The sequence below is a fragment of the Opisthocomus hoazin genome, chromosome 2, assembly GCF_030867145.1.
Source record: "Opisthocomus hoazin isolate bOpiHoa1 chromosome 2, bOpiHoa1.hap1, whole genome shotgun sequence".
Lineage (NCBI taxonomy): Eukaryota > Metazoa > Chordata > Aves > Opisthocomiformes > Opisthocomidae > Opisthocomus > Opisthocomus hoazin.
Window position 1 is genome coordinate 91,831,119 of NC_134415.1, and position 25,153 is coordinate 91,856,271.

At 40.4% G+C, this 25,153-nt stretch overlaps 1 protein-coding gene across 1 annotated transcript in view; it reads right to left on the bottom strand.

Moving 5' to 3' along the window:
* Positions 1–6,857: 6,857 nt before the first annotated feature.
* The window catches only part of CYB5R4 (cytochrome b5 reductase 4), a 48,318-nt gene continuing 30,022 nt past the window's right edge, over positions 6,858–25,153 (bottom strand). The window contains exons 11-16 of the mRNA XM_075414434.1: positions 17,247–17,387; positions 16,113–16,265; positions 15,332–15,482; positions 10,208–10,294; positions 8,657–8,821; positions 6,858–7,457 (exon numbers count right to left, since the gene is read on the bottom strand). Of these exons, the coding sequence (XP_075270549.1) occupies positions 7,403–7,457; positions 8,657–8,821; positions 10,208–10,294; positions 15,332–15,482; positions 16,113–16,265; positions 17,247–17,387 (752 nt within the window). The 3' untranslated portion in view covers positions 6,858–7,402. The remainder of the gene's footprint in view (positions 7,458–8,656; positions 8,822–10,207; positions 10,295–15,331; positions 15,483–16,112; positions 16,266–17,246; positions 17,388–25,153) is intronic.

Genomic DNA, 25,153 nt, shown 5'->3' on the forward strand with positions numbered 1-25,153 from the left:
TGTGGAAAGCAAGTTATGAGTAATAACAGATCTATTCAAAACTTCAAAGGAAATCAGAGGCTTTTATAAGTATGACTATTCATCCTAAATTACATCTTAAAAATCCTCAAAGTGCCTGAAGTTTTGATAGCCTATCTTGGGGGAAACAAGCAGCTGTGCTCACCTCACCAGAAAGTGCACTCCACTTAACTCCACTACAGATGTCAAATTACGACTGCTCTCAACTACACACTTGGATGTGATCTGGATTTCGATTGTTGCAAAAAGATGCTTAAATAGGTATTCTCCCAATTGCAAATTGCAGAAAGAGGTCCTCCTGAAATGGCCTAGAAGGAATCACCATAGGGGTACCATCCTTAACAAGGTCAGAGGAACGAAGACTGTAGGTGGAATCGAAACACATGGGGACTGTTCTCATTTTTCCAAATCACGCAGCTCAGAGCACCACATTACAGACCTATTTGTGAGAGGAATGAGAGGGGAAACGCGCCAGTCTCCTATGACAGTATCTTATGAGATAGTGAGATCATTAAAAAGTTCAAATTGCGATTTCATGTGCAGATTCTGTGGGTGTAACTTCCACAAATCTGGGTGGTGGGTTTGTTTTAGTTTGGTTTTGGTTGGTTGGTTTTTAATACCACAAAATCATGATGCCGCAGTCTGATGTAAAAGGCAGAAGATGTATTTCCAAGATACTGATAATATACCTTCTTGTGAGGGAGGAGAAGAAACTTCATTTCAGCTGCATGCAGCGTGAGCCACTGATGTTAACAGGCCACTGACACATAAAGTTTATGACCGTCTTTTAAAGTAAGGTGGGCATTGCACAGTTCTCTAACGCAGGATTTTTTCTGGAAAAGTAGCTAAGAGTTAGTATAGTAAAAGATATATCTCCATGGAGATTTCTGTGGCTTCTCCCACAAATCAATTTTGCTTAGAAAAAAAATGTATGGGAGCAGATAATAGAGCAAATTTTCCCACCTGATTGTGTAATGAATCTCCTCCAGAAGAGTCAGAAGGACTGAGGCAGTGAAATAGTAACATTCTCATGTTTTGCTCACACAGTGGGTTATTTCGGTTAGTGAAGACCTACGGAATGATTGCTTTCTTCAAATTGCTTATGTTTACTGGTTGGTTTTATTAAGGATGCTTTTCTATGAACAGTTCTCCATGAACATACAAACACCTCTTTGAGCAGCAGCAGCAGAGAACTGATCAACTGCGCCACTCAACATGGGCTCCTCTGACCTTGTTTTAACCAGTCTCTAAATATGTAAGTATTCCAGAGCTAGAACTGATATATTTGCAAATTGGATCTTCCCATAAGCAACTCTCTTCACATTTACTAAACACATTTACTAAAGGCAACAAAACCCAAGAAGCTGAGTTTTTAATAATACCACTGGCAAATAATTGTTACAATTTATCATCCCTTCGCACTGTCAGCAGCACGCAGCAGCTAGCTATACAGCAGTCTTACTAACGGGTTACAATGTACACCTGGGATTTCAATCTGTATGTCTTCAGCAACAAAATGCAATATAAACATTGTATTAACTATTGTATTTTTCATGTTTCTCGTGTGGACAAACTTAAATATTTTATGAACAGTCTCTTGGCAGACTTATTAATATACTGTACTCAAGTATTTACTTCAAGCTACTGTTTTAATTACACAAAATATGTATCTACAGCTGTAAATGTAACAAAGTACGCGAAGAGTTTATCCAAGATTATGTTCCAAACAAAGAGCTAGGGGACTGCAGATGTCCCTTTTTCCCCATAAATGACTTTTCATACAAGTTCCCTGTTTCACCCTGACCATACAGTGATAAAGCCAGTGCCTTTTGATAAATGTGTCAAATTTCCTTTCGGAAAACTAAAACCAGTTTGTTTCTTGGTGAAATGTCATCCAGAGATGGCACAGAGCATCAATTTGAGAAGGTTTATCTGACATTAACCAGGTAACAGGAGAATATTCTTCTGATGTCACCTTCCACATTTAGTCCTGGTCATTAGGGAAACGTCACTCTTTTCTGGTCAATCTCTGCACAGCACACGACAGCCTATTCCCTCTCTCCTCTTCCCATCCAATAACTCTGAACCTGCAGGCCAGCTTCAACAGAAGCTGGGTAGCTTATCATTTTGCTGAGCACAAACTCACTGTAAAAGTCATTTTAACCAACTGAAAGCTTATTGTAAGACCCACTCAATTTGAACAATGCAAGTCACTGAACCAATGCTAAAGAACTGAAAGCTGTACCAGTACAGGACAAACCTTCCCTCATTTTTTTTTTAAATTAACATGTTGCATCCACAGACATGTCCAAATTCTTGAAAACTTACAGCACAGGCTGACAATCTAGCTAGGAAAACAGTTAAAAATATTAGATATATGTATTTTTCTAAGTTCCAGAATGTATTGATCTCTTCCTCTGTAACAAAAACACATAGAATATAGCCACCAGATGTTGCAAGATAACCTCAGGTACTTGCTGAGAACTAGGTGCCACCAAAACACAATTGTAGTGCAGATACATTAAAAAAAAACATTTCAACAGCAACAAAGACGACAACAAATTAAGTGCCCACTCTTATTGATTACAATTTGTGACAGTCAAAATACCAAAGTAGGAAGCTCTGCATAAGAATACTATTTCTGTATTGCTTAAAACAGGCAATTCGACAACTCTTTCTGCTCATCCCAAAAGAAAGCAGAAACACTTGCTCACTTCAGTGCTCAACATGTTGCACCTCAGGATCATCAGCCGCCTTTTCTCCCCCAGCGCAATGGGATCCCCGCAGTGTGCTGGTCCAAATGATAACTTCACATGGATTCATGGCTGATCTCATGCAGGAATCTCCAGCCTCTCCCCTTTACTAGGCCACATTCAGATATTCCGTTATTATTATTGTCATAGTTTAACATGGCAGCCAGCAACTAAGCACCAGACAGCCGCTCGGTCACCCGTCTCCTTCTGCCCCAGTGGGATGGGGAGGAGAAATGGACAAGGGGAAACTTGTGGGTTGTGATGAAGACAGCTTAATACAACAACAAAGGAAAAATACTAATACTAATGATAATTGTAACAATAATCATGAATATGCAAAGCAAACTATATACAATACAATTTTGTCACCACCTGATGACAAATTCACAGTCAGTCCCTGAGCAGCAATCATGGAACCTGGAAATCACAATTTTCGCTGAATTCCCCAGAAAAGTTTGAAACCCCAGACAAGAGAGGTTCAAACTCACAGGAAAGAGCTGAGCCGAGCCGACAGCTTCCAGCCCCCCAGCCAACCCCCACTCATAAACTGAGCATGACATTTACGGTACAGAATATTTCCATTAGCCAGCCTGTCTGTGCTCCCTCCCAGCTCCTGCACACCTGCTCGTTAGCTGAACACGAGAAACTGGAAAAAAGTCCTTGACTTCATAGCAACAACTGAAAACATCAGTGTTATCAACATTCTTCTTGTACCAAATCCAAACCACAGCAGCTACTGGGAGGAAACTTAACTCTACCCCAGCCAAAACCAGGGCAATTATAAATAGAAACACTTCTGAATTCAGTGCTTGATAGCGACTGACAATGAATGAATCGGAAACTACCAACAGCAACCATTCAAAAGTTTTCAAAGGTAAAACATTGGCATATTGAGACCTCCAAGCATGTCTCTTGTATGTCACAGTCGTCTTTTGCTCCTCATCAGTAGCATCAGCATGTTAGTGTTATTTGTTTTTTGATTGAGTATTAATATTTCCAGGAAAAATACAGTTTCAACAAGCCCTGGAAATAGACTCCTCTTTTCCCTGTGGACAGATGCAGCCCAAGATCCAGGAAGTTTACTCCAACCCCATGAAGATCCGACCTGCAAGAACCATCACAGCAGAACACCTCTGCCCTCCATGTCTTGTTGCACTTGCTAGGGCAGCTACCAATTTGGTTACTTTCCTTGCTTCTTATTTAAGGTATTTAAGATCCACTGACCTTACGACACTGAGCACAACCGATTGCGTCAGCGTGTCCCTTGCTTCAAGATGGCAGTCCTACAGTCTCCAAGAGCACAACTTCCTTCAAGCTGCAACTGTAAACAGCAATTATCAACAGTACACCAGATTGGAAACACACTTTCGGAAACCAAAGGGGATGCACACTAACGGCAGACTTCACAAGCTTCTAGACCTACTCTGAAGCAGTTCTATGTCCATGATCACCACCCGGACAGCACAAGCCTTTGAGAAGTCATCATCTATTGACAAATACGGCCTAGTCCTAAGGCAAAGAGACTGATGTACTGTCACAACAGCTACTTACCCAAAACACTTTCTTTTGTCCTTCTGGATTAAGGCACATACAGGCCCAATACAGGACATTGGCAAAGTAACCTGTTAAAACCAAAAAGCCTGAAAGGGAGACAATTAATGAAATTCTTCCACACAGGAGACTATCCCATGAGATCTTGAGTGATGGGAACATGAGAAATTCCTCAGTATACTATGGAAGATGTAAGGTTTCGCCATTAACACCAAAAGCTGATTTTTTAAGTCATCACAGTAATCTTGCATCTGTGACAGAAAAAAATAATAAAATTCCATGAGTGTTTTGTTTTTCCAGCATACCACTGATGTTTCTGCTCAGTGGAAGAGAAGCCTTGTTCAGAGGTTTGCAGTACAAATTTCCAAGAATAATGCATTGCAAAATTACAACTGAAAACATTGAGATCCTTCCAGATGACAAAGTGATGACACTACCACTGTCTCTCCAGAAGCAACTTGTGACCTATGGGCAATGACTGACAACCAGATCCTTTTCTAACTTCAAGTCCAATAAACAAGAGGGCATCGAAGATACGACAGCTCAGTTTACTGTAGCCAGTCACTGTCAGATAGCAATGTACCCTTTTCAAAGGGTATTCACAGAATCACAGAATGGTAGGGGTTGGAGGGGACCTCTGTGGGTCATCTAGTCCAACCCCCCTGCCGAAGCAGGGTCACCTACAGCAGGCTGCACAGGACCTTGTCCAGGCGGGTCTTGAATATCTCCAGAGAAGGAGACTCCACAACCTCCCTGGGCAGCCTGTTCCAGTGCTCCGTCACCCTCAGAGGGAAGAAATTCTTCCTCATGTTCAGACGGAACTTCCTATGCTTCAGTTTGTGCCCATTGCCCCTTGTCCTGTCACTGGGCACTGCTGAAAAGAGTCTGGCCCCATCCTCCTGACACCCACCCTTCAGATATTTATAAGCATTTATTAGGTCCCCTTGCAGTCTTCTCTTCTTCAGGCTGAACAAGCCCAGCTCCCTCAGCCTTTTCTCATAGGAGAGATGCTCCAGTCCCCTCACCATCCTTGTAGCCCTCCACTGGACTCTCTCCAGTAGCTCTTCATCTTTCTTGAACTGGGGAGCCCAGAACCGGACACAGTACTCTAGATGGGGCCTCATTAGGGGAGAGTAGAGGGGAAGGAGAACCTCCCTCGACCTGCTGGCCATGCTCCTCCTAATGCACCCCAGAATGCCACTGGCTTTCTTGGCAGCCAAGGCACACTGCTGGCTCATGGCTAACCTGTCGTCCACCAGGACACCCAGGTCCCTCTCTGCAGAGCTGCTCTCCAGCAGGTCCACCCCAAGCCTGTACTGATGCATGGGGTTGGTCCTCCCCAGGTGCAGGACCCTGCACTTGCCCTTGTTGAACCTCATCAGGTTCCTCTCTGCCCAGCTTTCCAGCCTGTCCAGGTCACACTGAATGGCAGCACAGCCTTCTGGTGTATCTACCACTCCTCCCAGTTTGGTGTCATCAGCAAACTTGCTGAGGGTACACTCTAACTCTTCATCCAGGTCATTGATGAAGAAGTTGAACAAGGCTGGGCCCAGTACTGACCCCTGGGGGACACCACCAGTTACCGGCCTCCAACTAGACTCAGTGCCGCTGATGACAACCCTCTGAGTTCTGCCATTCAGCCAGTTCTCTATCCACCTCACTGTCCACTCATCCAGCCCACACTTCCTGAGCTTCCCTAGCAGGATGTTATGGGAGACTGTGTTGAAAGCCTTGCTGAAGTCTAGGTAAACAACATCCACTGCTCTCCCCTCATCTACCCAGGCAAGTCATATCATCGTAGAAAGCTATCAGATTGGTCAGGCATGATTTCCCCTTGGTGAATCCATGCTGACTACTCCTGATAACCTTCTTTTCCTCCACTTGCGTGTTGATGACCTCCAGGATAAGCTGCTCCATCACCTTTCCCAGGATGGAGGTGAGGCTGACCGGCCTGTAGTTCCCTGGGTCCTCCTTCTTGCCCTTTTTGAAGATTTTTCATGAATGCTGAAGTATTAAATGCAACAACCACAAGTCTGGCTTCTTAGGAGGCAAAAATACACTTTCAGCACAACAGGAGGATGCAAACAGTGCTAGCAGTCACGCGAAACAATGCCTACAGATATTACTGACAACATCTAGAGGGAGGGTAGCTGCTTTGCCGCTTTTTTCTCCAAACCACTATCAGACAGCAGATGAATGCGTCATGACAACATACTTTTAATAACGGAGTAAAAATCCCCACTGATTCAAGTAGCCTTATTTAATACTGCTGCAACCCATTAAATATTTTAAGGTACTTCTATGGTCCTTACTCTGGTATCTGCAGGGCATAAGCTGTCGTGTTTTTGCCCTCAGAATGTCTCATGACAAAGCATGCCTGACATCAGTGAGGTCACTTGGAAAATTTTATGAGAGACCAAGACTCTGTGCCTCTGTTCTGAGTTCCCAGCTGGTGTCCTAAACTTGATTAAACCTTTCTGTATGACATTATAAACTGAAGATTAAAAAAAAAATACAAAAATGCATACAGTAACATAAAATTATTGATTTTTTATTATTTCATGTAAATTTTTTGTTTTACCAAAGGTACTTTTATTCTTTGTTTACAAAGCCAAAAATGTATACGGATCACTTGCAAGTCAAATAGAGATATCAGATGAAAAAGAACATTTTTCAATTACCCCGTTACCTGAGATACAGTGCAATATTTCATTTCTGACAGTATTGCTCTGAAGACTTTTTACAGTAAGAAATAATAATCTTTTTCAAGTCAAAACCTAAATCAGTGCTTGTCATAAATGTAAGAATTCTCATGAACCAACAACATGAAATATCTTACATAATGCATACTATAGAATAAATTAATACCCTGGATGACTTAAGTATTAGCAAAAATATTTACAAAAACAAGATAAAACACAGTATAAAATTTTTTCAAAGACATATTTCTTCCGAGAAACAGTTTGGTACCAAGAGTGAAATTTCAAGTCTTACAAAATTGCTTCTCACTTATTTAAATTCACAAAGGTAAATAAATAAAATTGAATTACACAAACAAACATTGATATCCTCATATGGGTTTATGCAGTAAAAGCGTGTATCTCTTCTTGTGAGTATCCAAGATCCTTCAGATATCTGAAAGTCAGAAATCAAGTTGGTAATATTAGTATTTGGAACTCAATACCCACCACAGACACAGCTGAAGCATAACTTCAGCACCACCATCTTGTTTCTATTCAGACGTGCACAATGAAGTTAACCTTTGCAAATACATTTAGAAAATAATTCATGCCAAATAGCTCATATGTACACTACACGATCTTTTAAGACACTGAAAAAAATTTATAAAAATGAATACAGGTATCATTTGAATTATCTCAGATTTCTCAAGAGGTAGCATAATTCTTGGCCAATTGCACCCTCCATTAGATCCATGCACCTGACTGCAGTAGGGTTGCAGAAATGTAAGTGATATCCATATTGAGTAAATGTTTTTGAAGCTGGGCAAGAGAAAGTTAGAGGGGCTTTTATCATTAAATATATACTGCATATAAAATAAGGAAAGTATTAGGTACATATATAAATTAATTAATTAATTAAAAACCCCCAAGAGACGTGCTTGTGATACAACAACTGCTTTGAATTTTATTTTTATAACTTAATTTGTGAAGCTGACACCAACACAGAAAGCTTATTTGCTATCGTAGCAACTTTTCTATGAACATCAAACTAAAAGCAGTATTTAAAACTCTGGGGGGAAAAAAAAGTCATTGTTAGAGCTCTGAGAGGTGTCCCACTCAGAGGGAGATGCTGAGCACAGCCCACTGCGGTCCAGGAGAGCTCAGAGGGCCTCACTTGGTACCACTGTTCACAGGGTCTCAAGATGACTGGCTTTAGGCATCAGTAAATCTCCATCCTGGCCACAATCTGTATTATATATTTCTGGTATCTTGACAGTAACCGTGCAATTCCCGTACTTCCCAGACTGTACAGTTCTGACATTTACCAGGCGGGTGTGACCCCAGCAGCAGGAGTTCCAAGTGTGGTCAGCGAGTGCCTGATGGGCCCAGCTCACTGCTCTTGTCATGCCAGCTACCTGCTCTTGCAGTACAAGCACAAATACAGTGCTGGCTGGTTCTAGGTTTGCGAGGTATGAGGGGGTGGGCTGCACCACCACAGATGCTCATAGCAACTTTTGGTCAACTTACTGGAGCTGATGAAATTTACATATGGCTGATATTTACTTAGCTACACACTAAGAAACACTACAGCTAGTTAGGTGATCAAATTTTGAGAAATCCCTTGTTCTCTAGTTCATCATTTAAAATACTCACTGTACTCCTTGCTCTGTAAAAGGTGTTGGACCACAGATGCAGATAAGCACTTTGGAGTCTTTTCTGCTTCTTTTCACAAACTCAGAGAGAAGAGCTGAAGAAATCTTCCCCTGTTTACCCACCCAGTCCTTTGTTGGTTGTGAAAGAATGAATCGAACCTTAAACCTGGTAAGCAGAAGAATATTTCATAAATACTGCCTCTGATTAGGAATCTGCTACACAAAATGCAGACCGAGACACCGATGTTTCCTACGATTACTCTCCTGTTCTGCTCAGCTCCCACTGCACAGTATCAGATTTCACAGCCATTTAGTTGTTCCTATCAATCAAGTCAATCGGATCACCTCCAGTACTGTGTTTTAATTATTTAATCCAATCTTTCAATCTTAAAAATTTTAGCTGTACATTTCACCTTACAAAGAAAAAGAGCTGCTACCTATGAAGATACTAAAGGACAGACTTCACTGTTCCGCTACCCACTCACACAAATGATGGTGTAGCTCAATACACAACTAGTGATATGAGAATGCTTAAACTTGTGAAAACATCAGTACAATTTCATTAACGAGAAAATACTATAACTGGTTTCAAAAACTCACTAATAGAGTAGTTATTGAGTAAAACACAAACATGCAGGTATCCGAGGTTCCTACTGAAAGGGAGAAAGAGTTTTTACTGTAAATTTGCACAATGTCAAGACTATGAAGCTTTGAATGCGCCAGACATCACCAGGTTATGAAGTGAAAAATCGGTATCATTTCAATGTTGCGAAGGAAAAAGTGAAATCAATTTGTTGATACAATTTTGACTAAGAATTAAGTAAGCATAAAGAAAACGTACTTCTATCATGTAAAATCTAGGCAGTGACAATTTATCTAGTGATAAAAGCAAGGGTACTGAAATTAAAAGACAACCTGATATTCCTACGTCTCCTGGTATAACTATGGCCTACTAAACCAAGCTGACATTACATGTGTACTATTGCATTTTAATACTCAATTACATTGTAACTGAGGAAAAAATTGCAACAGTAACTAAAAATGCAAAAACCGAGTCTAATTTAGACTTTGAATTTCTAGATAAGTATTTTTCAACTAAGTGACAGCAAAGAGACTTTTCAAGACTTCCCTAAATTCAGAATGTTGCTCACGGGGTACACTATCCTTCTCGACCACTCATATTCTTCTCTTTGCATATCTCTGTTTTCCATTGCTAAGGCAAATTTTCTTCACCTTCAAAAAGCTTCTCAGACAGTCTTAATCATCTCGTCTAACATATGGTCTCCAATAAACATCTATTAAACCCTGTCAGATCAAACCCCTGGTTTCCTACGGGACCTACAGAACATAATGACATAGCCTGCTGCTATGCATCTATGACCAATATAAGCACATCTCCTTCCACTCTCTAGGTCTCATTAAATTCTTAGCTAACATTTCCAGAATCAGGATCTGTCTTTGTGCCAAAGCTGTACAGTTAGTTTAAGTCCCAAGACTTGTTCTCCTATATGCTGGGATGCTACAAGTTGTTCTCCATGAGACTTTTAAATACCTTTCATCTTTAAGAGCTAATTGCTCTAGCTCGTTTCTCCAAAGTATGTCATCTTCTGTTTTGTTGAAGAAGATCAGCGTCACTGTCCTTAAAAAAAAAAAAAAAAAAAAATTTGCAGATTGTTTCTGTATTTGAAACACGTTACAGAATCAGAACTTGCTGCATTATACAGAAGCCTTTTACTTACATCATTTGTTTGGTTTTTTGCAACTCTGCAATCCTCAAATCTTTTTGCCACTAACCCAATATAGCTTGTTTCTTGCTGTACCTGAAAATCTGTTGGACTTGTGACCTCACTTCTAAATGTCATAACCCTGTTTGCAGTTGCAACCTCTATTTCAGGAACTGCTGTCCTAAGAAAAATAAAGTCTCTTGAAGTTACTAAGACCTGACCAAAATTACAATATAGCTAGTCAAGTTTTATCTAGTGGTTTCTCAATATTGTTTGAACACTACTACTTCAATTAATAGCCGGTATATGAACTCAGTACACCTTTTTAATATTACACACACCAGCTCGTACAGGTGAAACTGAAATGTCAAGAAGGTTATGTCAATATTAATTTCATAAAGATGAAATCTAAACACACAGAATAAGAGCAAATTACCTCATAACTTGAAGAGTGAACTACAGCTCTGTACCAGGTTATATTATTCCTACTTTATTTGTTGATTTATAAAATGTATTTACCTAGAAAACTATTATTTACAAGCATTATATTTGCCAGATAGTTCACATAAAAATAAATGTTCTGTCATTAAGATCAGTGCCATTATCTCTTCAGATTTTTATGCTACAGTGGAGGTAAAACACAAAAAGCCTGACTTTACGAAACAGAATTTACGATCTGGTGAAGCTACACAAACCTAACTTCTCTTTTATTGCTAATGACAGACTAATACCCTGGCGACAACTGATACAAGACAGATGATGTGCTGTTAAATGCAAGCAGTTCCTGTGCTGCACCCCACAGGGCTTTAAGGGACCTTTGTTTTTTCTAGTCATGCACAGCTCTCAGCGGAGGGAATGTGTGGCTGTAGCGCCAGAAGCAGCAAGTCCAGTGCCCCACTTGCAGGGAGCCGGAGCACTGGGATACCTGGCACAGAAACACACACAGAACCACACGGGTACCCATCAGAGTCACCACCGAGGCTGAGCTAACCCTGCTGGTCCCACAAACCACACAGCCCTGCAATTCCAGGTCCATCACATGGCACTCTGCTAATCCAGTGTCCCTTTCACATGCGGCCAACCTTGCTTCTAAGAGACTAGTGCTGGACACAGTATGTTTACACGATGCTGCGCTGAAACTGTAATTCCCATCACCTCCTCCTCTGTACCTTGCAGAGAGCCATCTTTCACAGATGTGCATCACATATGCTAGGGCTTCTGTGGAGAGTGGATGACCTCCAGCTGTTCTTCAACTGCAATTTAAAAGCCTATGTTCTCCCAGTCTGAAGATACCACATTTTTATGACTTCTAACCTCTTCCCCTTTTGCAGTTTGGTAGCACTTCAAGACACCAGGAAATCTCTTACAAGCTACATCACATGCCAAAGATAAGAGATCATCTTCTACTTATGAGAAGCACGTTCATTTTCTGCTGCCAAAATATGAAGCTAAAGTATGACCTTTATACATAATACATATCATCAGTAGTGTTGTTGAGAGAAAGAAGTTCTAGATGCATTATAACTCAAAACAAGTTAAAACGACAAGCTTTGGAAAACTTGCCTAGTATAAAACAAAACAGCCCCAAATCAGCTATGCTGCATCTTTGAATATTAAACACTAAAATCAGAAGCTAGCATGTGCCAGAAATCTAGGTTCCTTACATGCTTCCCAGGGCACACTTCTCTGAAAATATAGGAAATAAAGCTCACTTCAAGAATATAGTGCTGTCAAAGCTGGCATGGTGCACCAGAGCTTCAAGTGTTACTCAGGTGGGGAAAAAAGTCAATAAAAAGTGCATAGGAAAGCCATGCATTTTGTTCATTGGGCACAAAGGTAGAAATTGGTTATCTGGAGAATAATGCTTTGAGACACCCTTACTGATACTCTGAGTGTAGATAAATAGATCTGCTGCAGCACTGGGCTCAGTACTCAGCACTATAAAGAGAACAGAAAACCCCAAAACTTGGAATCAACTGGGAACAGTTTTGCTAGAAATGAAGGAGAAAACAGCTAAAAGGAGGAGGTGGAGATTTAGAATTGATCCCCACCAGTACAGAAGAGCTGGTTGAGAGAATGATGACAGAAGTTTAGATAACAAATGAGAAACTTCATCAGTCCTTTAGAAGGAAATAGGGAGAATTTAACATACTAGAAACTACTTCAAGGAATATAGATTTTAATAAACTCAAAAAACTGCTATGCAAGGTCTCATGGAAAGCTGTACAGAGAGAAGAGTTAAAGATACCCTTAGAGGATTTTAACACAGAGGAAGAAGACGAGGTAGAAAAAGTTACAAAATCACCTTCAAAAAAAGAATGATGATCAAAGTGGGACACTATATTAAAAGTGAACATGAGAACAGAATGGTAACTTAGGAATGCAAAGCTGGAGGCAAAACAAGATACAGCTACCAAGGAGAATTAAGAATAGACTACAAGCATCCTATACCTACGTGAGAAGAGCATTAGCCCTCTACCTTGTGTTTAGTGCTTTTGTGCCCCAGTCTTCTTCAAGAAACCTATTCACCTGATTGCAGTTGTACACCACCAGTAAAAAGGAACAAAAATATCATCTTAAAAAGTAAAAAACAGCATAGAGGACCGATATTCTTTTTAAATTAATACTTTGGCCAAATACAATTTGGCCTACAATAGAAGAAACAAGGCTGAAGGAAGAGCATTATGACTCCACGCACAAAAGGATACTGCAGACAGGAAGAGAAGAATTTGTTTTTCATATTTACTGTACGCAAAAAATAACAGATGTAAAAGATAACAGGGAGACTTCGGCTAGACAGTAAGAATGGAAATCCAGTGATCCAAGCCCGTGACATCACAGCAAATGCTGCCTAGCAAAGCTGCGGATCCTCCAGCGTTTGCAGCGCAGCCCCAGAGGTTTGGCAGCACTCGCCCAGCGCTACAGACAGGCTGCTCCTGCACTCTCTCACGACAGCTCAGGCATTATTCACATCCTTCCTCAACTTTCTGCAACTTGTGCTCTAGCGTGCGCAATCCAAGTTTACAGCAATCATTACTTTTCACAGTAAGATTATTTTATGCAAATTATATTTACATTGTTTATATACACATATAACCTCATGTATATAAACAGTATTATACACACACATATATTAAACACACTCTTGTAATATTTCCCCAGAAGAGAAGGTGCGGGTTAAAGAACAAACACAAGGCCAAGAGACAAAGTTGCCAAGAGCAGTCACAAAAACGAAGCTTTAAGTGCCTGCATATAAACAGAACCTGTACCAGTTCAAGTCATTCCAGCACCTAACAAGCTTCCACAGCGAGAAGGAAAAATTCATTTACTTCAACTAATAAGGATGCAGCAACATCTGTTTTCTAAGCTAACTATGAGCATTAAGCTCCCACAAGAAATTGTGCTGAAGAAGGTTAAAATAACCCACTCTGGTCATCTTTCAAGGACAGAGTAGACAGAAACACTATCTGTGCAGTAGTATTCTTTCACCCATGTTATCTACTCTGCTTATTCTGGTTATGGACAAAATGTCAAGATTTGCATCTTTTACTATGCTCTGCTTTGCTTTCATATTATCCCAACTACCTTTACCTGACATACCAGTTTCATCCTCAAGAAGAAAAAAAAAAATGGATTTATTCCAAATTCACTTAGTACTGCTTCCTAAGCATTTTGTCAGGTGACAGGTTTATCTTTGGGATTCACAAAGCCAGCCAGCCACTTGACAAACAAGTACATAGTCTATCTGCCCATAAAATAGGATTATATGTAATTGCTGAACAATAAACAATAGAAGAATAACGTCTGGATATAGATTCTTTTTCTAGAAACAGGTTTCTGCAGTACCTGTCATCCTTTTTAACTTCACTATGAAGACTAGTGTCCAATTAATCTCTCTATGTTGTTTCAAAATGTGCTTCATGAAGACATAATGAACCAGAACATCCCGTGCTTATATTGAATAAAACTCAGTATTAGAAATTAATCTCCATTACAAGAGTCCAAATTCAAAAGGTACAGGAAAACAGTACCAAGACTGTTGAACTGACCTTTGCAACAGCCTTAGAGAAAATACAGTTGAGGTATTTTTTTCATTTTTATACTCTCACAAATGACAATCGTTCACATTGACAAAAACGTAATCTGCTAAGAACCTCTACAAGGTGTGATTCTACAGGAAGATTTTTGCTAAATGCAATGCAAGCACACCTCACTTCTATCAAAGTATGCCTCTACAGGAACTCTTTGCATTTCCTTTTAAAATTGACTTATTGTATACTCTCTTATAGCTGTAAATGGACAATCACATAGAGCAGAAGTACTAGTTCTGGAGTTCTGAAGGACATGAGGGGCCAAAACAACCTCATCACTTGGCCAAGAACAAGTAATGCTTCATTCTGTAGATTTTACAAGTGGAGTACAGAATGCATATGCAATCCACACCTTTTTATGCATTTGAATATACTTAATGCTACACTTTTGTGAAAACTGGAACGCATCTGTTAAAAATGTGTTACTGTTGCTTAGCAGTTGAAAATAATATAAAACTATGCTAGCTATTCTAACAGATTAAAGAGAAGCCATAACTAAACAGTCATAAACCTCCTCAGTCCAAAAACCAGTAGCTACACTGAAATAATTCAGTACTAAAAAAGGCGCTCAAATGCAGAGCTAGTTTAAAAACCCCCTCAGATTTTCTGCTCGGTGCGCTCATATGTATCACTACTAAAATCCAAAATGCAAATCAGTCCATTTTGTTGATGGTAGCCAATAATCAAATATGTGTAAGTTCCCCAAGACTCTCACAGACTCTTCCCTAAAGCACGCCAGAAAAATGCTTTTGCAGTATTTTATCTTGCTAACTTTTTTATTAACTCTGAGGCTTGACCATTCCATTTCACCCTCCTATGGATTACTTTAGCTTGGGGTTAAATCATAAGAAGTGTACATACCGGAGGCAGCTAACTTCAGTCAGAGCAAAATTCAGCAGTTTAACCATTGGTGTGAACCCTGTGCCTGCTGCCAATAAAAAGAGATCTTCTGAAGTTTGAACCTGTGACTTCTTGAAGTTACCTTCAGGATTGCTGACAGAAATATAGTCGCCTTTATAAAAAAAACAATAGAATGGTAAAGATTACCAAGACAAAAACAAGGTAATTAGTATTATGATTTTTTAAAGACCCTTTCATATTGCCTTCATCTTTGTATTTTCCTTTCAGAAAGGTACTATACATTTCACACAAGGATCATTCTTGTTAAAAAGAACAGATGTTCAATTAAAATGTTTTCTCTTGATGGATTTTACACTACATAAGTATACAAATATTGCAAAGTCAGTGTTAAAAAACCTACCTCCATATTTGAAACAGAAAAGGTAGTGCATATTAAGTCTAATAAAACAGACCTAGCTTTCTTCATTCAAAAGCACAAGAAGTTGTTTTAAGAGTATATACAATCAAAGTGATCAACTATAATGTGTGACACACTTGACGTACTTGAACAATTAAACGTGAGCACATTCAGAAGATCAGTTAGGAGATCTTTATGTAATGGACAACTCCCAGTTACAGTGAGGATAAGCCGGAACATTTGGGGCATGGAGAATAAGGTTTAAATATGTCCCAAAGTATAAGCAGGTAAACAATAGGAACATCACAATACCCAGGCAGTGAATCTGAGAAGATAAAGCAATCGCTGCACAACCAAATACAAAAAAACCCAACACATACTTACCGATTTGCAGGTGGTCAAGTGCCTGTGTGAACAGTCCACAGGAATAAATTTTAATCATTAAATATATATGTGCACCACCACGGTGAGATGGTTCTTTGAAATCCAGTGGCAAAAAAGGCAATACAGGTGTGTACGGTTTTACTACCTCTGTCCCTAGACAGAAGACAAAAAGTTAGCAGAAACAGTATGAGAAGTACTCTCATCTAGCAGATCTACTGCAAATAAATACCAAAATAAACAAAAAGTAAACAGGTTATTATCTGCATATCCCATAAAAATAACACCATCACATGCTTTTACAAAGTATGTTACTTTCCACTGCACCAGTTCTTACTACAGTAGCCTTCCACTTCCAATTAAAATCTCCAGGACACTGTACAGTATGTTACTTCTATACTATTTAGCAATTCAAAACACTGGAAGAAAAGCTCCAGAGTCATCCCCAAAGAACATGAAAATCTAAACATTTGCATTTAATTTCAAGTACCACAACTTGATTTTTTTAGTACTGCACAATTATATTTTCTTCCACTATCATTTCAAAAAGCTATTGTATAGTGATAGAAAGAAAGATGGTAAGAGTTGGACATTAGCAAAGACTTGGGTAGGGAGGAGGAAAAGGACAAAACAGTTCGCAGCTAAAGGTTATTTAAAAATTCTTCTGAGAAATCTCTCTACCATGCATAGCACAATGCCAGTACAGTGACCAGCAAAACCATTAATATGCACATTTTAAAAAGCACCCCTAAAAAAAGAAAGCAAAACTGCAACATCACCTTCTGCATGCCAAAAAAGCTGCAAACTAAAAGGAACTGACTAATCATACATAACACATACACAATAAGCTTCCACCCCCCTTTCAAAGATGAAAAGCAGTACTTCTGTAGAGAGAATGTTTTAAAAGAAGAGTTGAAAGAAAAGCCAAGAAGGTCAGCAGTAAATGCCAGCCTCCTCAACAGTTAGCTTTCCAGCAGTATTAATCCAGTTAGCTCATTATTAAGCACTGACTGTGGTCCTGGAAGCAGAGACTAACTACAACGAGGGAATCAGTGGCCACGGACTTGGCATTCTCCCAAGACTATGAAAAGGGATTTATCTTAAAATATCCATGGCTGCGTTCCCCATTTTTCTTACCTTCAATGATTTGTTTGAGGTAAATGTGTTGTCCGGTGGGAACACAGAGATGTGTAGTCTTAGGCAACATTAAGCACAAGAGCTTGGTGTCATGGGTAACTTCCGTCTTAGAAACCAACTTGCATTTTCTGTAGAAGAGTCCTAAAACCATGGTTTTACTTGTTACTTAAATCTCAATTTCTCTTTCTGTTCTTATGCATCTTTTAATAAGCAACAGAGAAAGGTATGCATTTCACTATATACAGTTATAAAAAAGACTATAAACAGATGCTTCTTGTACCATTACTTAGAAGTGTTTTTCTAATTTTGGGCTAAGGACTTATTTATAGCCCTACATTAGGCTTATAACTGACTGAATCTGTAAGTTATCAGCCTTGACTGGGAAGAAGCAGAAAACCACCAAATACTAGCAGAAAGCAGAACCCCCTGTACTATATCGCACCTGCACTAAATTTACCATATGACTACAGCATGCATACATACACACAGACTAAAACTAGCTTCATTAATGCAAATGAAATATAAGCTAGGCACAGCACTGTCATCTTCAGTAACAGACTATCTAAATCCACACAGCATCCCAGATATTTACTGGGCTGCCCATCCTGCACTGTTGCAGTTTCACTGCCATTAGCACAACAACAATTTCTGACACAGCTTTGCACAATTTTTCAGGTACACAATACCAATATTCAAATGCTTACACACAACAAGATGAAACGAACATCTGTGCCTACATAGGCAATGCACACTTCAACATTATCAATAATTATTTTAGGCATGAATTGGTGCCTTCTGGTTAACTAGAAATTATGAACTCCAGTTCTATGTTCACATGCTTACTTAAATCAACTACATGGTTGTATGTACAGCACAAATTCTTGTTGATACAGCTGTTCTGGAGGAGAGGACGTGTTTCAAATACAGTGCTTTTCAACTTGTGCATCAACTAAATGCTGGACAAAAGATAACTGGAAAAAAAAGAAAGCATTAAAAAAAAAAAAAATCACTGTGCAAGGTCTGCACTTCCAGCAAAATTTTTCAAGACACTGAGAAAGAAATCATGGAAAGAACACTGCTAATCAGAGTAACTATAAAAAAAACCAGTGTACATTCCTATTAGTGAAGAGCATTAAGATAAGATAGTGGGGAGAACGCGAAGGAACACCCCAGAATATTTAGCTTTGTTCAGGGACAAAGGGGAAAAACTGTAACAGTTTCACCAATACCTTATGGAAATTTTATGTATTTTCCCTATACCTGCAACGGGCTCAGAGCAAGATAAGCCATTTACTCTGTGTTTGCTACGACAGAGGCAATAACCCGTCATTTATACTGGAAATAATCTCTGACAAAGCACTCGGCGTAAGGCTGGCCACATCTGCACCCGTTTTAACTAAGCAGCCACCCTGAGCTGTGTGATCTGCATCACTGCATCATGTCACAGTCTATGAGAGGACTTGAAGACACAACAGATTAGAGGGCTATGCCCTGCTGATCACAGGCAGAGACCACGGAACACAAGTAGGGGTGAAGCAGCAAGAAGGGAGTACTTCAAAGCACAAAGGGCATGGATGCAAAACCAACCACTTAGCAGCTTTCATTCTGGAAAGAAACATGCCTACAAAGGCTAATTTAGCAACAAATGCCAAATATAGGAAGGTATCCATCAACTCTCAACTATAATGTTCTATTAACCGACACAGGCCTGTTGCCATTGCCACAGCAGGTTAGTATTTGACTACTTGGGAACAAGTGTCCCAGCTTTCTTAAAATACCAATGGGAATAACAATTGCTGTACATAAGGCAAGTGACAGCATATTGTAGAAATCTAGATTACAAAACCAGGGGTGTAAATTGAAGATGACCAGAAGCCATTTTTCCTTTTCTACCTCTAGAAGAGCCTTTTCCAGCTAAGCCTTTGTTTCAGCACTAGAGTATTTCAGCTCTAACCTGAAATATCAGCGTGAAGATAGTACCACACTGCCTAAAAAGGTCTATAACTCAAAGGAAGTTTCATGGGCTATAAGATATTGGAAGCTCAGGTCAGCATGAGCAGCACTATCTAAACTTCGTAATTCCAAAACAAGCCCCCAAAAGAAAAAAAAAAAGGCAGAAAGGAGAAGCCTCTTCCCTGCAATAATCCCACCATGTCATTTACCATTTTCAATGTAAAATTTGTAACAAGTCCCAGTGAATATTTTCACATAAAGTCTCAAAATTTGACAAGTTCATAAATAAGAATACTTGAGCATGACACCCTTCTAACAACACTTTCGGCATAGAAGAAATTTTAGTCAAGCAACATGTCTTCTCCTCTCTTTTTCTCATGTTATTGAAAAATGCTCAAGTCACTAGCATAAGTAGCGGAGCTACTGATGAAACACTGGATGAGATGCAAAGCGGACAAGCCACAACTCAGGAAATTCCAAGTAGGCATCACCATGAGGATGGTCTGCTCAGACACGGAGGAAGGCTGCCCAGAGAGAGTCTCTGTCCTTGGAGATATTCAAACCTTGACCGGACAGCTTTGAGCAGGAGGTTAGACAAGAGGACTTCCAGAGGTCCCTTTCAATTAAGTTAACCTATAATTCTAATATTTCTTTAGGTCTTAACAGTTAGAAGTAGAAGCACCTTGATCTTTCGTATTTTGCCGCTGCACCAGCAGATGCTTCTTTGTGACTTTAACCACATGCTGACTCTCTCTTGAGCAGGAATGGGCTACCAGAAAATCTGTAATAAGCGTGTATCACTTGTACATGGCCTAAATCCTGAAGTCAGCCAAAATTCTTTCTCCAGTCAACGCAACATCTCTTCTTAAGCAATTCTTGCTTGACAAAGGGCTTATGTAAGTTTCAAATAAAGTCTTCATCAAATGCAACACAAAACGTAGAAGACATTCTAGGCATTGCTGCAGCTCAAGTGACCACTGTCATTGCTTCCTTGCTCTTAGCTCCAACAGCACCACTAAAAGGAAGCCCAAGTCAGCAAGGCCGGCTGAACTGTATTTTTAACTAGGGCTACAGTTGATGAACAGACACCAATTGCTGGACTTAAAAAAAAAAAAAAGCTTGAGAGGGTCTCAGTAAGCTAGCCTGTCACCAATCTCAGGACTAGCCAACACTGTATTCTTGCTTGTACTACAAGAGCAGGTAGCTGGCGTGACTGGCCCTTTTTCTTGCCTTTGAGCGAGAGCAGTGAGATGTGACAACTTGGCACTTTTCTTGTCTTTGCACAACAGCAGCGAGTTGGGCCCCACCAGGCACTCCCTGACCACACCTGGAACTCCTGCTGCCGGGATCGCACCCGCCTGGTAAATGTCAGAACTGTACAGTCTGGGAAGTACGGGAATTGCACGGTTACTGCCAAGATACCAGAAATATCTAATACAGATTGTGGCCAGGATGGAGATTTACTGATGCATAAAGCCAGTCATCTTGAGACCCTGTGAACAGTGGTCCCAAGTGAGGCTCTCTGAGCTCTCCTGGACTGCAGTGGGCTGGGCTCAGCATCTCCCTCTGCGTGGGACAACTCTCAGAGCACTTCGAATTCTCAAGTTTGAGGTTACCCGGGCTGAGCTATAGGGATCCCTCACTCCTTTGGGCTCGACCTTTCGCCCACTGAGAAAGTCATTTGATTTGAAGTGAGTATTTCACTGAGCTCGAAGGGAATTTTTATCTATGCATATTGTCTGTCTATCTGTGTGAGAATCAATTCAAAGCAAAATATCTTATTACTGTGACTGTAATTAATCTTTTTAATCACTCTGTAAATGTTAAATTAACCAGTGATTAATTGCTGCTAAATTTCTGTGATTTCCTCTCCCTCTCTCACTGTGAACACACCTTGAATTGCTTGAATTCACTTAGACAGGAACCATTGTGGTCTGAGGCTAAGTCTGGATCCAGCCGCACCCGGGCTCCTCTCTGAGAAGGATTTTAGAAAGCAAGGGGGTCCATTCCGAACCTCGTGACTCAGCGGGAGGTCGCCCTTACCCCTTACATCTTTCTTCAATCTCTGTATAAACCATTCTACCTCAAACCTACCTCAATTTTGTATTCCATTCGTTTGACAAGTAACAGATTGAACCTTGCCAATGAACTTCTTAAAACCACATTTTATAAATTTTTAGTAAATTTTTTCTTGCAAATACCTTTGATGGTGATTCTTTAAGCGACCTAGCCACTCATTTGCGACAATTTGGTGTAGCTGGCAGATAGTACCACTGATTACTTACAACAAAATGGAACAAATCCACTTCCCAAATTCTCAAATGAATGGGCTTGTGACAACTGGCATGACTGGGAAGCTGTGGAAAAGTAGCTACGGGTGGCTAGGACTCAAAAAAAGATGGAAATGGAAAAGGAATTACTTGCAAAATGCTAGGCACCTGCTTAGAAGCTGCATGCCAAGATAAGAAGGAAAGAGATAACAGGGAACAATACCTAAAGGCACAGATAGAAAGCAGGAAGGCAGCTGAGTTACTACTATCCCTACGAATTGAACAGCTGCAAGAACAGGTACAACAAAAAAGGAAGGAAAACCAGAACTTGGTAGAAAGGGTTGAAATGATGCTTATGTGGGCTCCCAGTCCTCCTGAGATTGTACAGATTAGGAAATTAATTGTATACCCTGAAGAATGGGACGGAAACATATGGGGTGACCCCGATAATAGCAAACCAAAAGAAAATTATTGTCCTTTCCAAATCCTCCTCTATATGAAGCCAGACCCATTATAAAACCTGGCCCCGAACCCCGAAGCAATCCCCACTTGATAACAAGTAGGTGGGCACACTGTGCTGGCAGAATAGATCTATCGGAGAGAGGAAAGCCTCTGTCAATACCCATTAGATCCTTGAGCGAGCTCTCCACAGGTATTACACAAGCTGCCTATATCCAGGCCATGCATGACCACAGCCCTCTTAATGTTCCCATATCAGCAACTGTGGACCATGACATGCTAAAGCTGTTAATCAAGGGAGCCCCTCCTGTACTCAAACCTTACCTCATTGCAAAACAAGATGATACTAGGAGAGACACAGATTTCAATGCCCTGTTGGCCATAAGGGACATTGCTGTTGACCAGGAAGCAGCCCTAGTGCGCAGAAATCTCCCCACCTGGGCAATACTGACACATGACATCATAAATCATGGGTGAGAAATGGGATGGGGTGATCTATCTAATGAAACCAAAATTACAGGTCGTAACATCAGACAAATTAAACAATCACCCAAAAATAGTACCCAGGAACCACAACCCATTGATCGGCAACCCAGGGCTCAGAGGTGGCGAGAACTACATAATCAAGTACTAACACCAGTCATTCCAAGAGCTGCAATTCAGAGAAAACCTGCCAGCACTACGAAGGGTCTAATTCATTCATTTCAGAAACACAGTCCGAGAGAAAACATTCCAGACATTCCAAACACTCAGATACCATCACCAGCTCCCAGAGGAGGCGATAACCCTTTCCTTCCCCAAAATTCGAGATAATAAAATGCATAGTGCCTGGATGACAGTTGGGTCTGCCTGTCCAGCAAGCAGAATCCTATCAATGGATAAATAATAATGGCCCATATACTTTAATCCCAGTTGGTCCTCGTCAACAATTAATAAAATTCCTTATAGATACGAGAGGACAAATTTCAACAGGATGCCGAGAAGCCGGGCATATTACCCAGACAGCAAAGAGTTAAAATTATGGAGTGAATGGAGGAAGTGTTGTTTGCCAAACTGCAAAAGATAATTTATGGCTCCCTGGGGAGCAGTGCATGCTGTCTACTCACTTTGTGGTAAATGATCACAGTGAAAATACTTGAGGTTTCGATGTTTTGAATGGCCAAACCTTGTGCCTGCTGGACAGCAGCGTGTGGTCTTTTGGCTCAAATAGCGATCCTGACCCTGACAGATATCGTGAGGCTACAGCGCATGCACTCCACGCAGCCCCTGCACTCCCTGATTCACAGATCACTAATGTACCACAATACCCGATTTCTGTGGCAGCATGAAATGGAATTTCTGAAGCACAGCTGTTTTGGAAAAATGACAAATCATCTCCAGAACCCACTCCCCATATAATTCACCAGTTTGGCCAGTCAGAAAACTTAGATGGCAATTAACAATTGATTACTGACGCTTAAACGTCAACACAGCCCCACTAACAGCTTCACTACCTAATATAGCAACTTTAACAGCCACACTACAAGCAGCCACACACCCATGGATGGCAGCGCTAGTTGTAAAAGATACGTTCTTTTTGGTCACCTTACAGGAAAAAGATAAAGAGAAATTTGCTTTTAGGTGGGGAGGTGTACAATACACCTTTAACAGACTCCCACAGGGATATAAACATTCACCCATGATTGCTCATGCTGCACTTGCTGAACTTGAGGGAGTGAGACTGTCTAAAAGATGTGAATCTGTACCAATATATAGATGATATCCTAATCGAAGGGACCTCCCCTGAAAAGGTGGGTGAAGCGGCAACAGCAGTGTGGTAAGCACTACACAAAGCAGAAACTGAAATTTCATCTGAAAAATGTCAGGGATCAAGCAGAGAAGTAAAATTCTTCGGTACTTGGTGGATTGCAGGTAACGCAGCAATTCCACCGGACACCCTAAATAAAACAAAACAGTTGCAAATGCCCCAATCTAGGAGAGTTACAACAGCTTGTAGGTAACTTTAGGATACTGAAGAAAACATGCACCTGGATTTTATATCATTGCTTGCCCACTGTACTCACTTATGCAAAAGGGAAAACCTTGCAAATGAAAATCAGAACACGAAGAGGCAGTCAAAACTCTAATACAGGAATTAAAAACATATCAGTGACTAGGGCCAGTACACCCCCACGACCCTATTACAACAGAATGGGGTTTTGCAGAACATGGTACTTACTGTAATCTATTCCAAACTGGCCCTGAAGAGACCTTTACTATTCAGCTTGACTACATTTAAAGAGACAGAACAGAGATACTCCAAGTTGGAAAAGGGTCTTTTGTCTTCAGTCTGAACAGTGAAACAAGTTGAGAAAATACACCAGGAACAGCCTGTGCAAACTAGAGTTCCATTTAATTTACTAGAAGCAATCCTAAAAGGGACTGCTCCCCTAGAAGCAGTTGCACAAAAACCTAGAGTCAGAAAGTGGTATGCCCACTTGACAGGAATTGCAGAGGAAATGAAATTAACTGAAGGACATACCAAAATTTCCAAATTACAGATGCCTATAAATACAGACCCATTAACATTACAACAACCTTCCAAACCCTCACCAATTTTAGATGCATCCCCCCCTCACCAAGGAAACACCTACAGAAAACCTTTGGTTCACCGATGCCTCAGCAAAAAGGATAAATGGTAAATGGCAATACAATGCTGCTGCAGCAGAAATTACCACCGGCGAACAAGTATTAGAAGAAGGGGAAGGCGGTGCACAAGTAGCAGAATGAAGGGCAGTTGTTCTAGCAGCACAAAACAGAGCAAAAGTTATCTATATAGGCTCGTATGTCATATGGGCAGGTGTCACCCAATGGCTCTGTCAATGCAAAGCCCTAAATTGGGAAGTAAATAGATGTCCAGTTTGGAGCACTCAAGACTGGCAATTGTTATTAAATATAGCCAGGAAAACTCCATTCAAGGTGTGATGGGTGAAAGCTCATGCCAAGGACAATAAGCCAGCCACAAACTAGAACCAAAAGGTAGATGAATTGACAAAGATCAGGAAAATAAAAACAGCGAACTCCTTAAATTTTGGTGGTATAGTTGGGAGAATGGCTACATCAAAAATTAGGCCACACAGGCACTTCATTTTGCTGCACAGAGCAAGGGTTGACTCCTAGACAGGAAAACTCGTAAAGTTATGGTCACAGAATGTCCTCAATGTAGATTAAAATTACAGACAAATC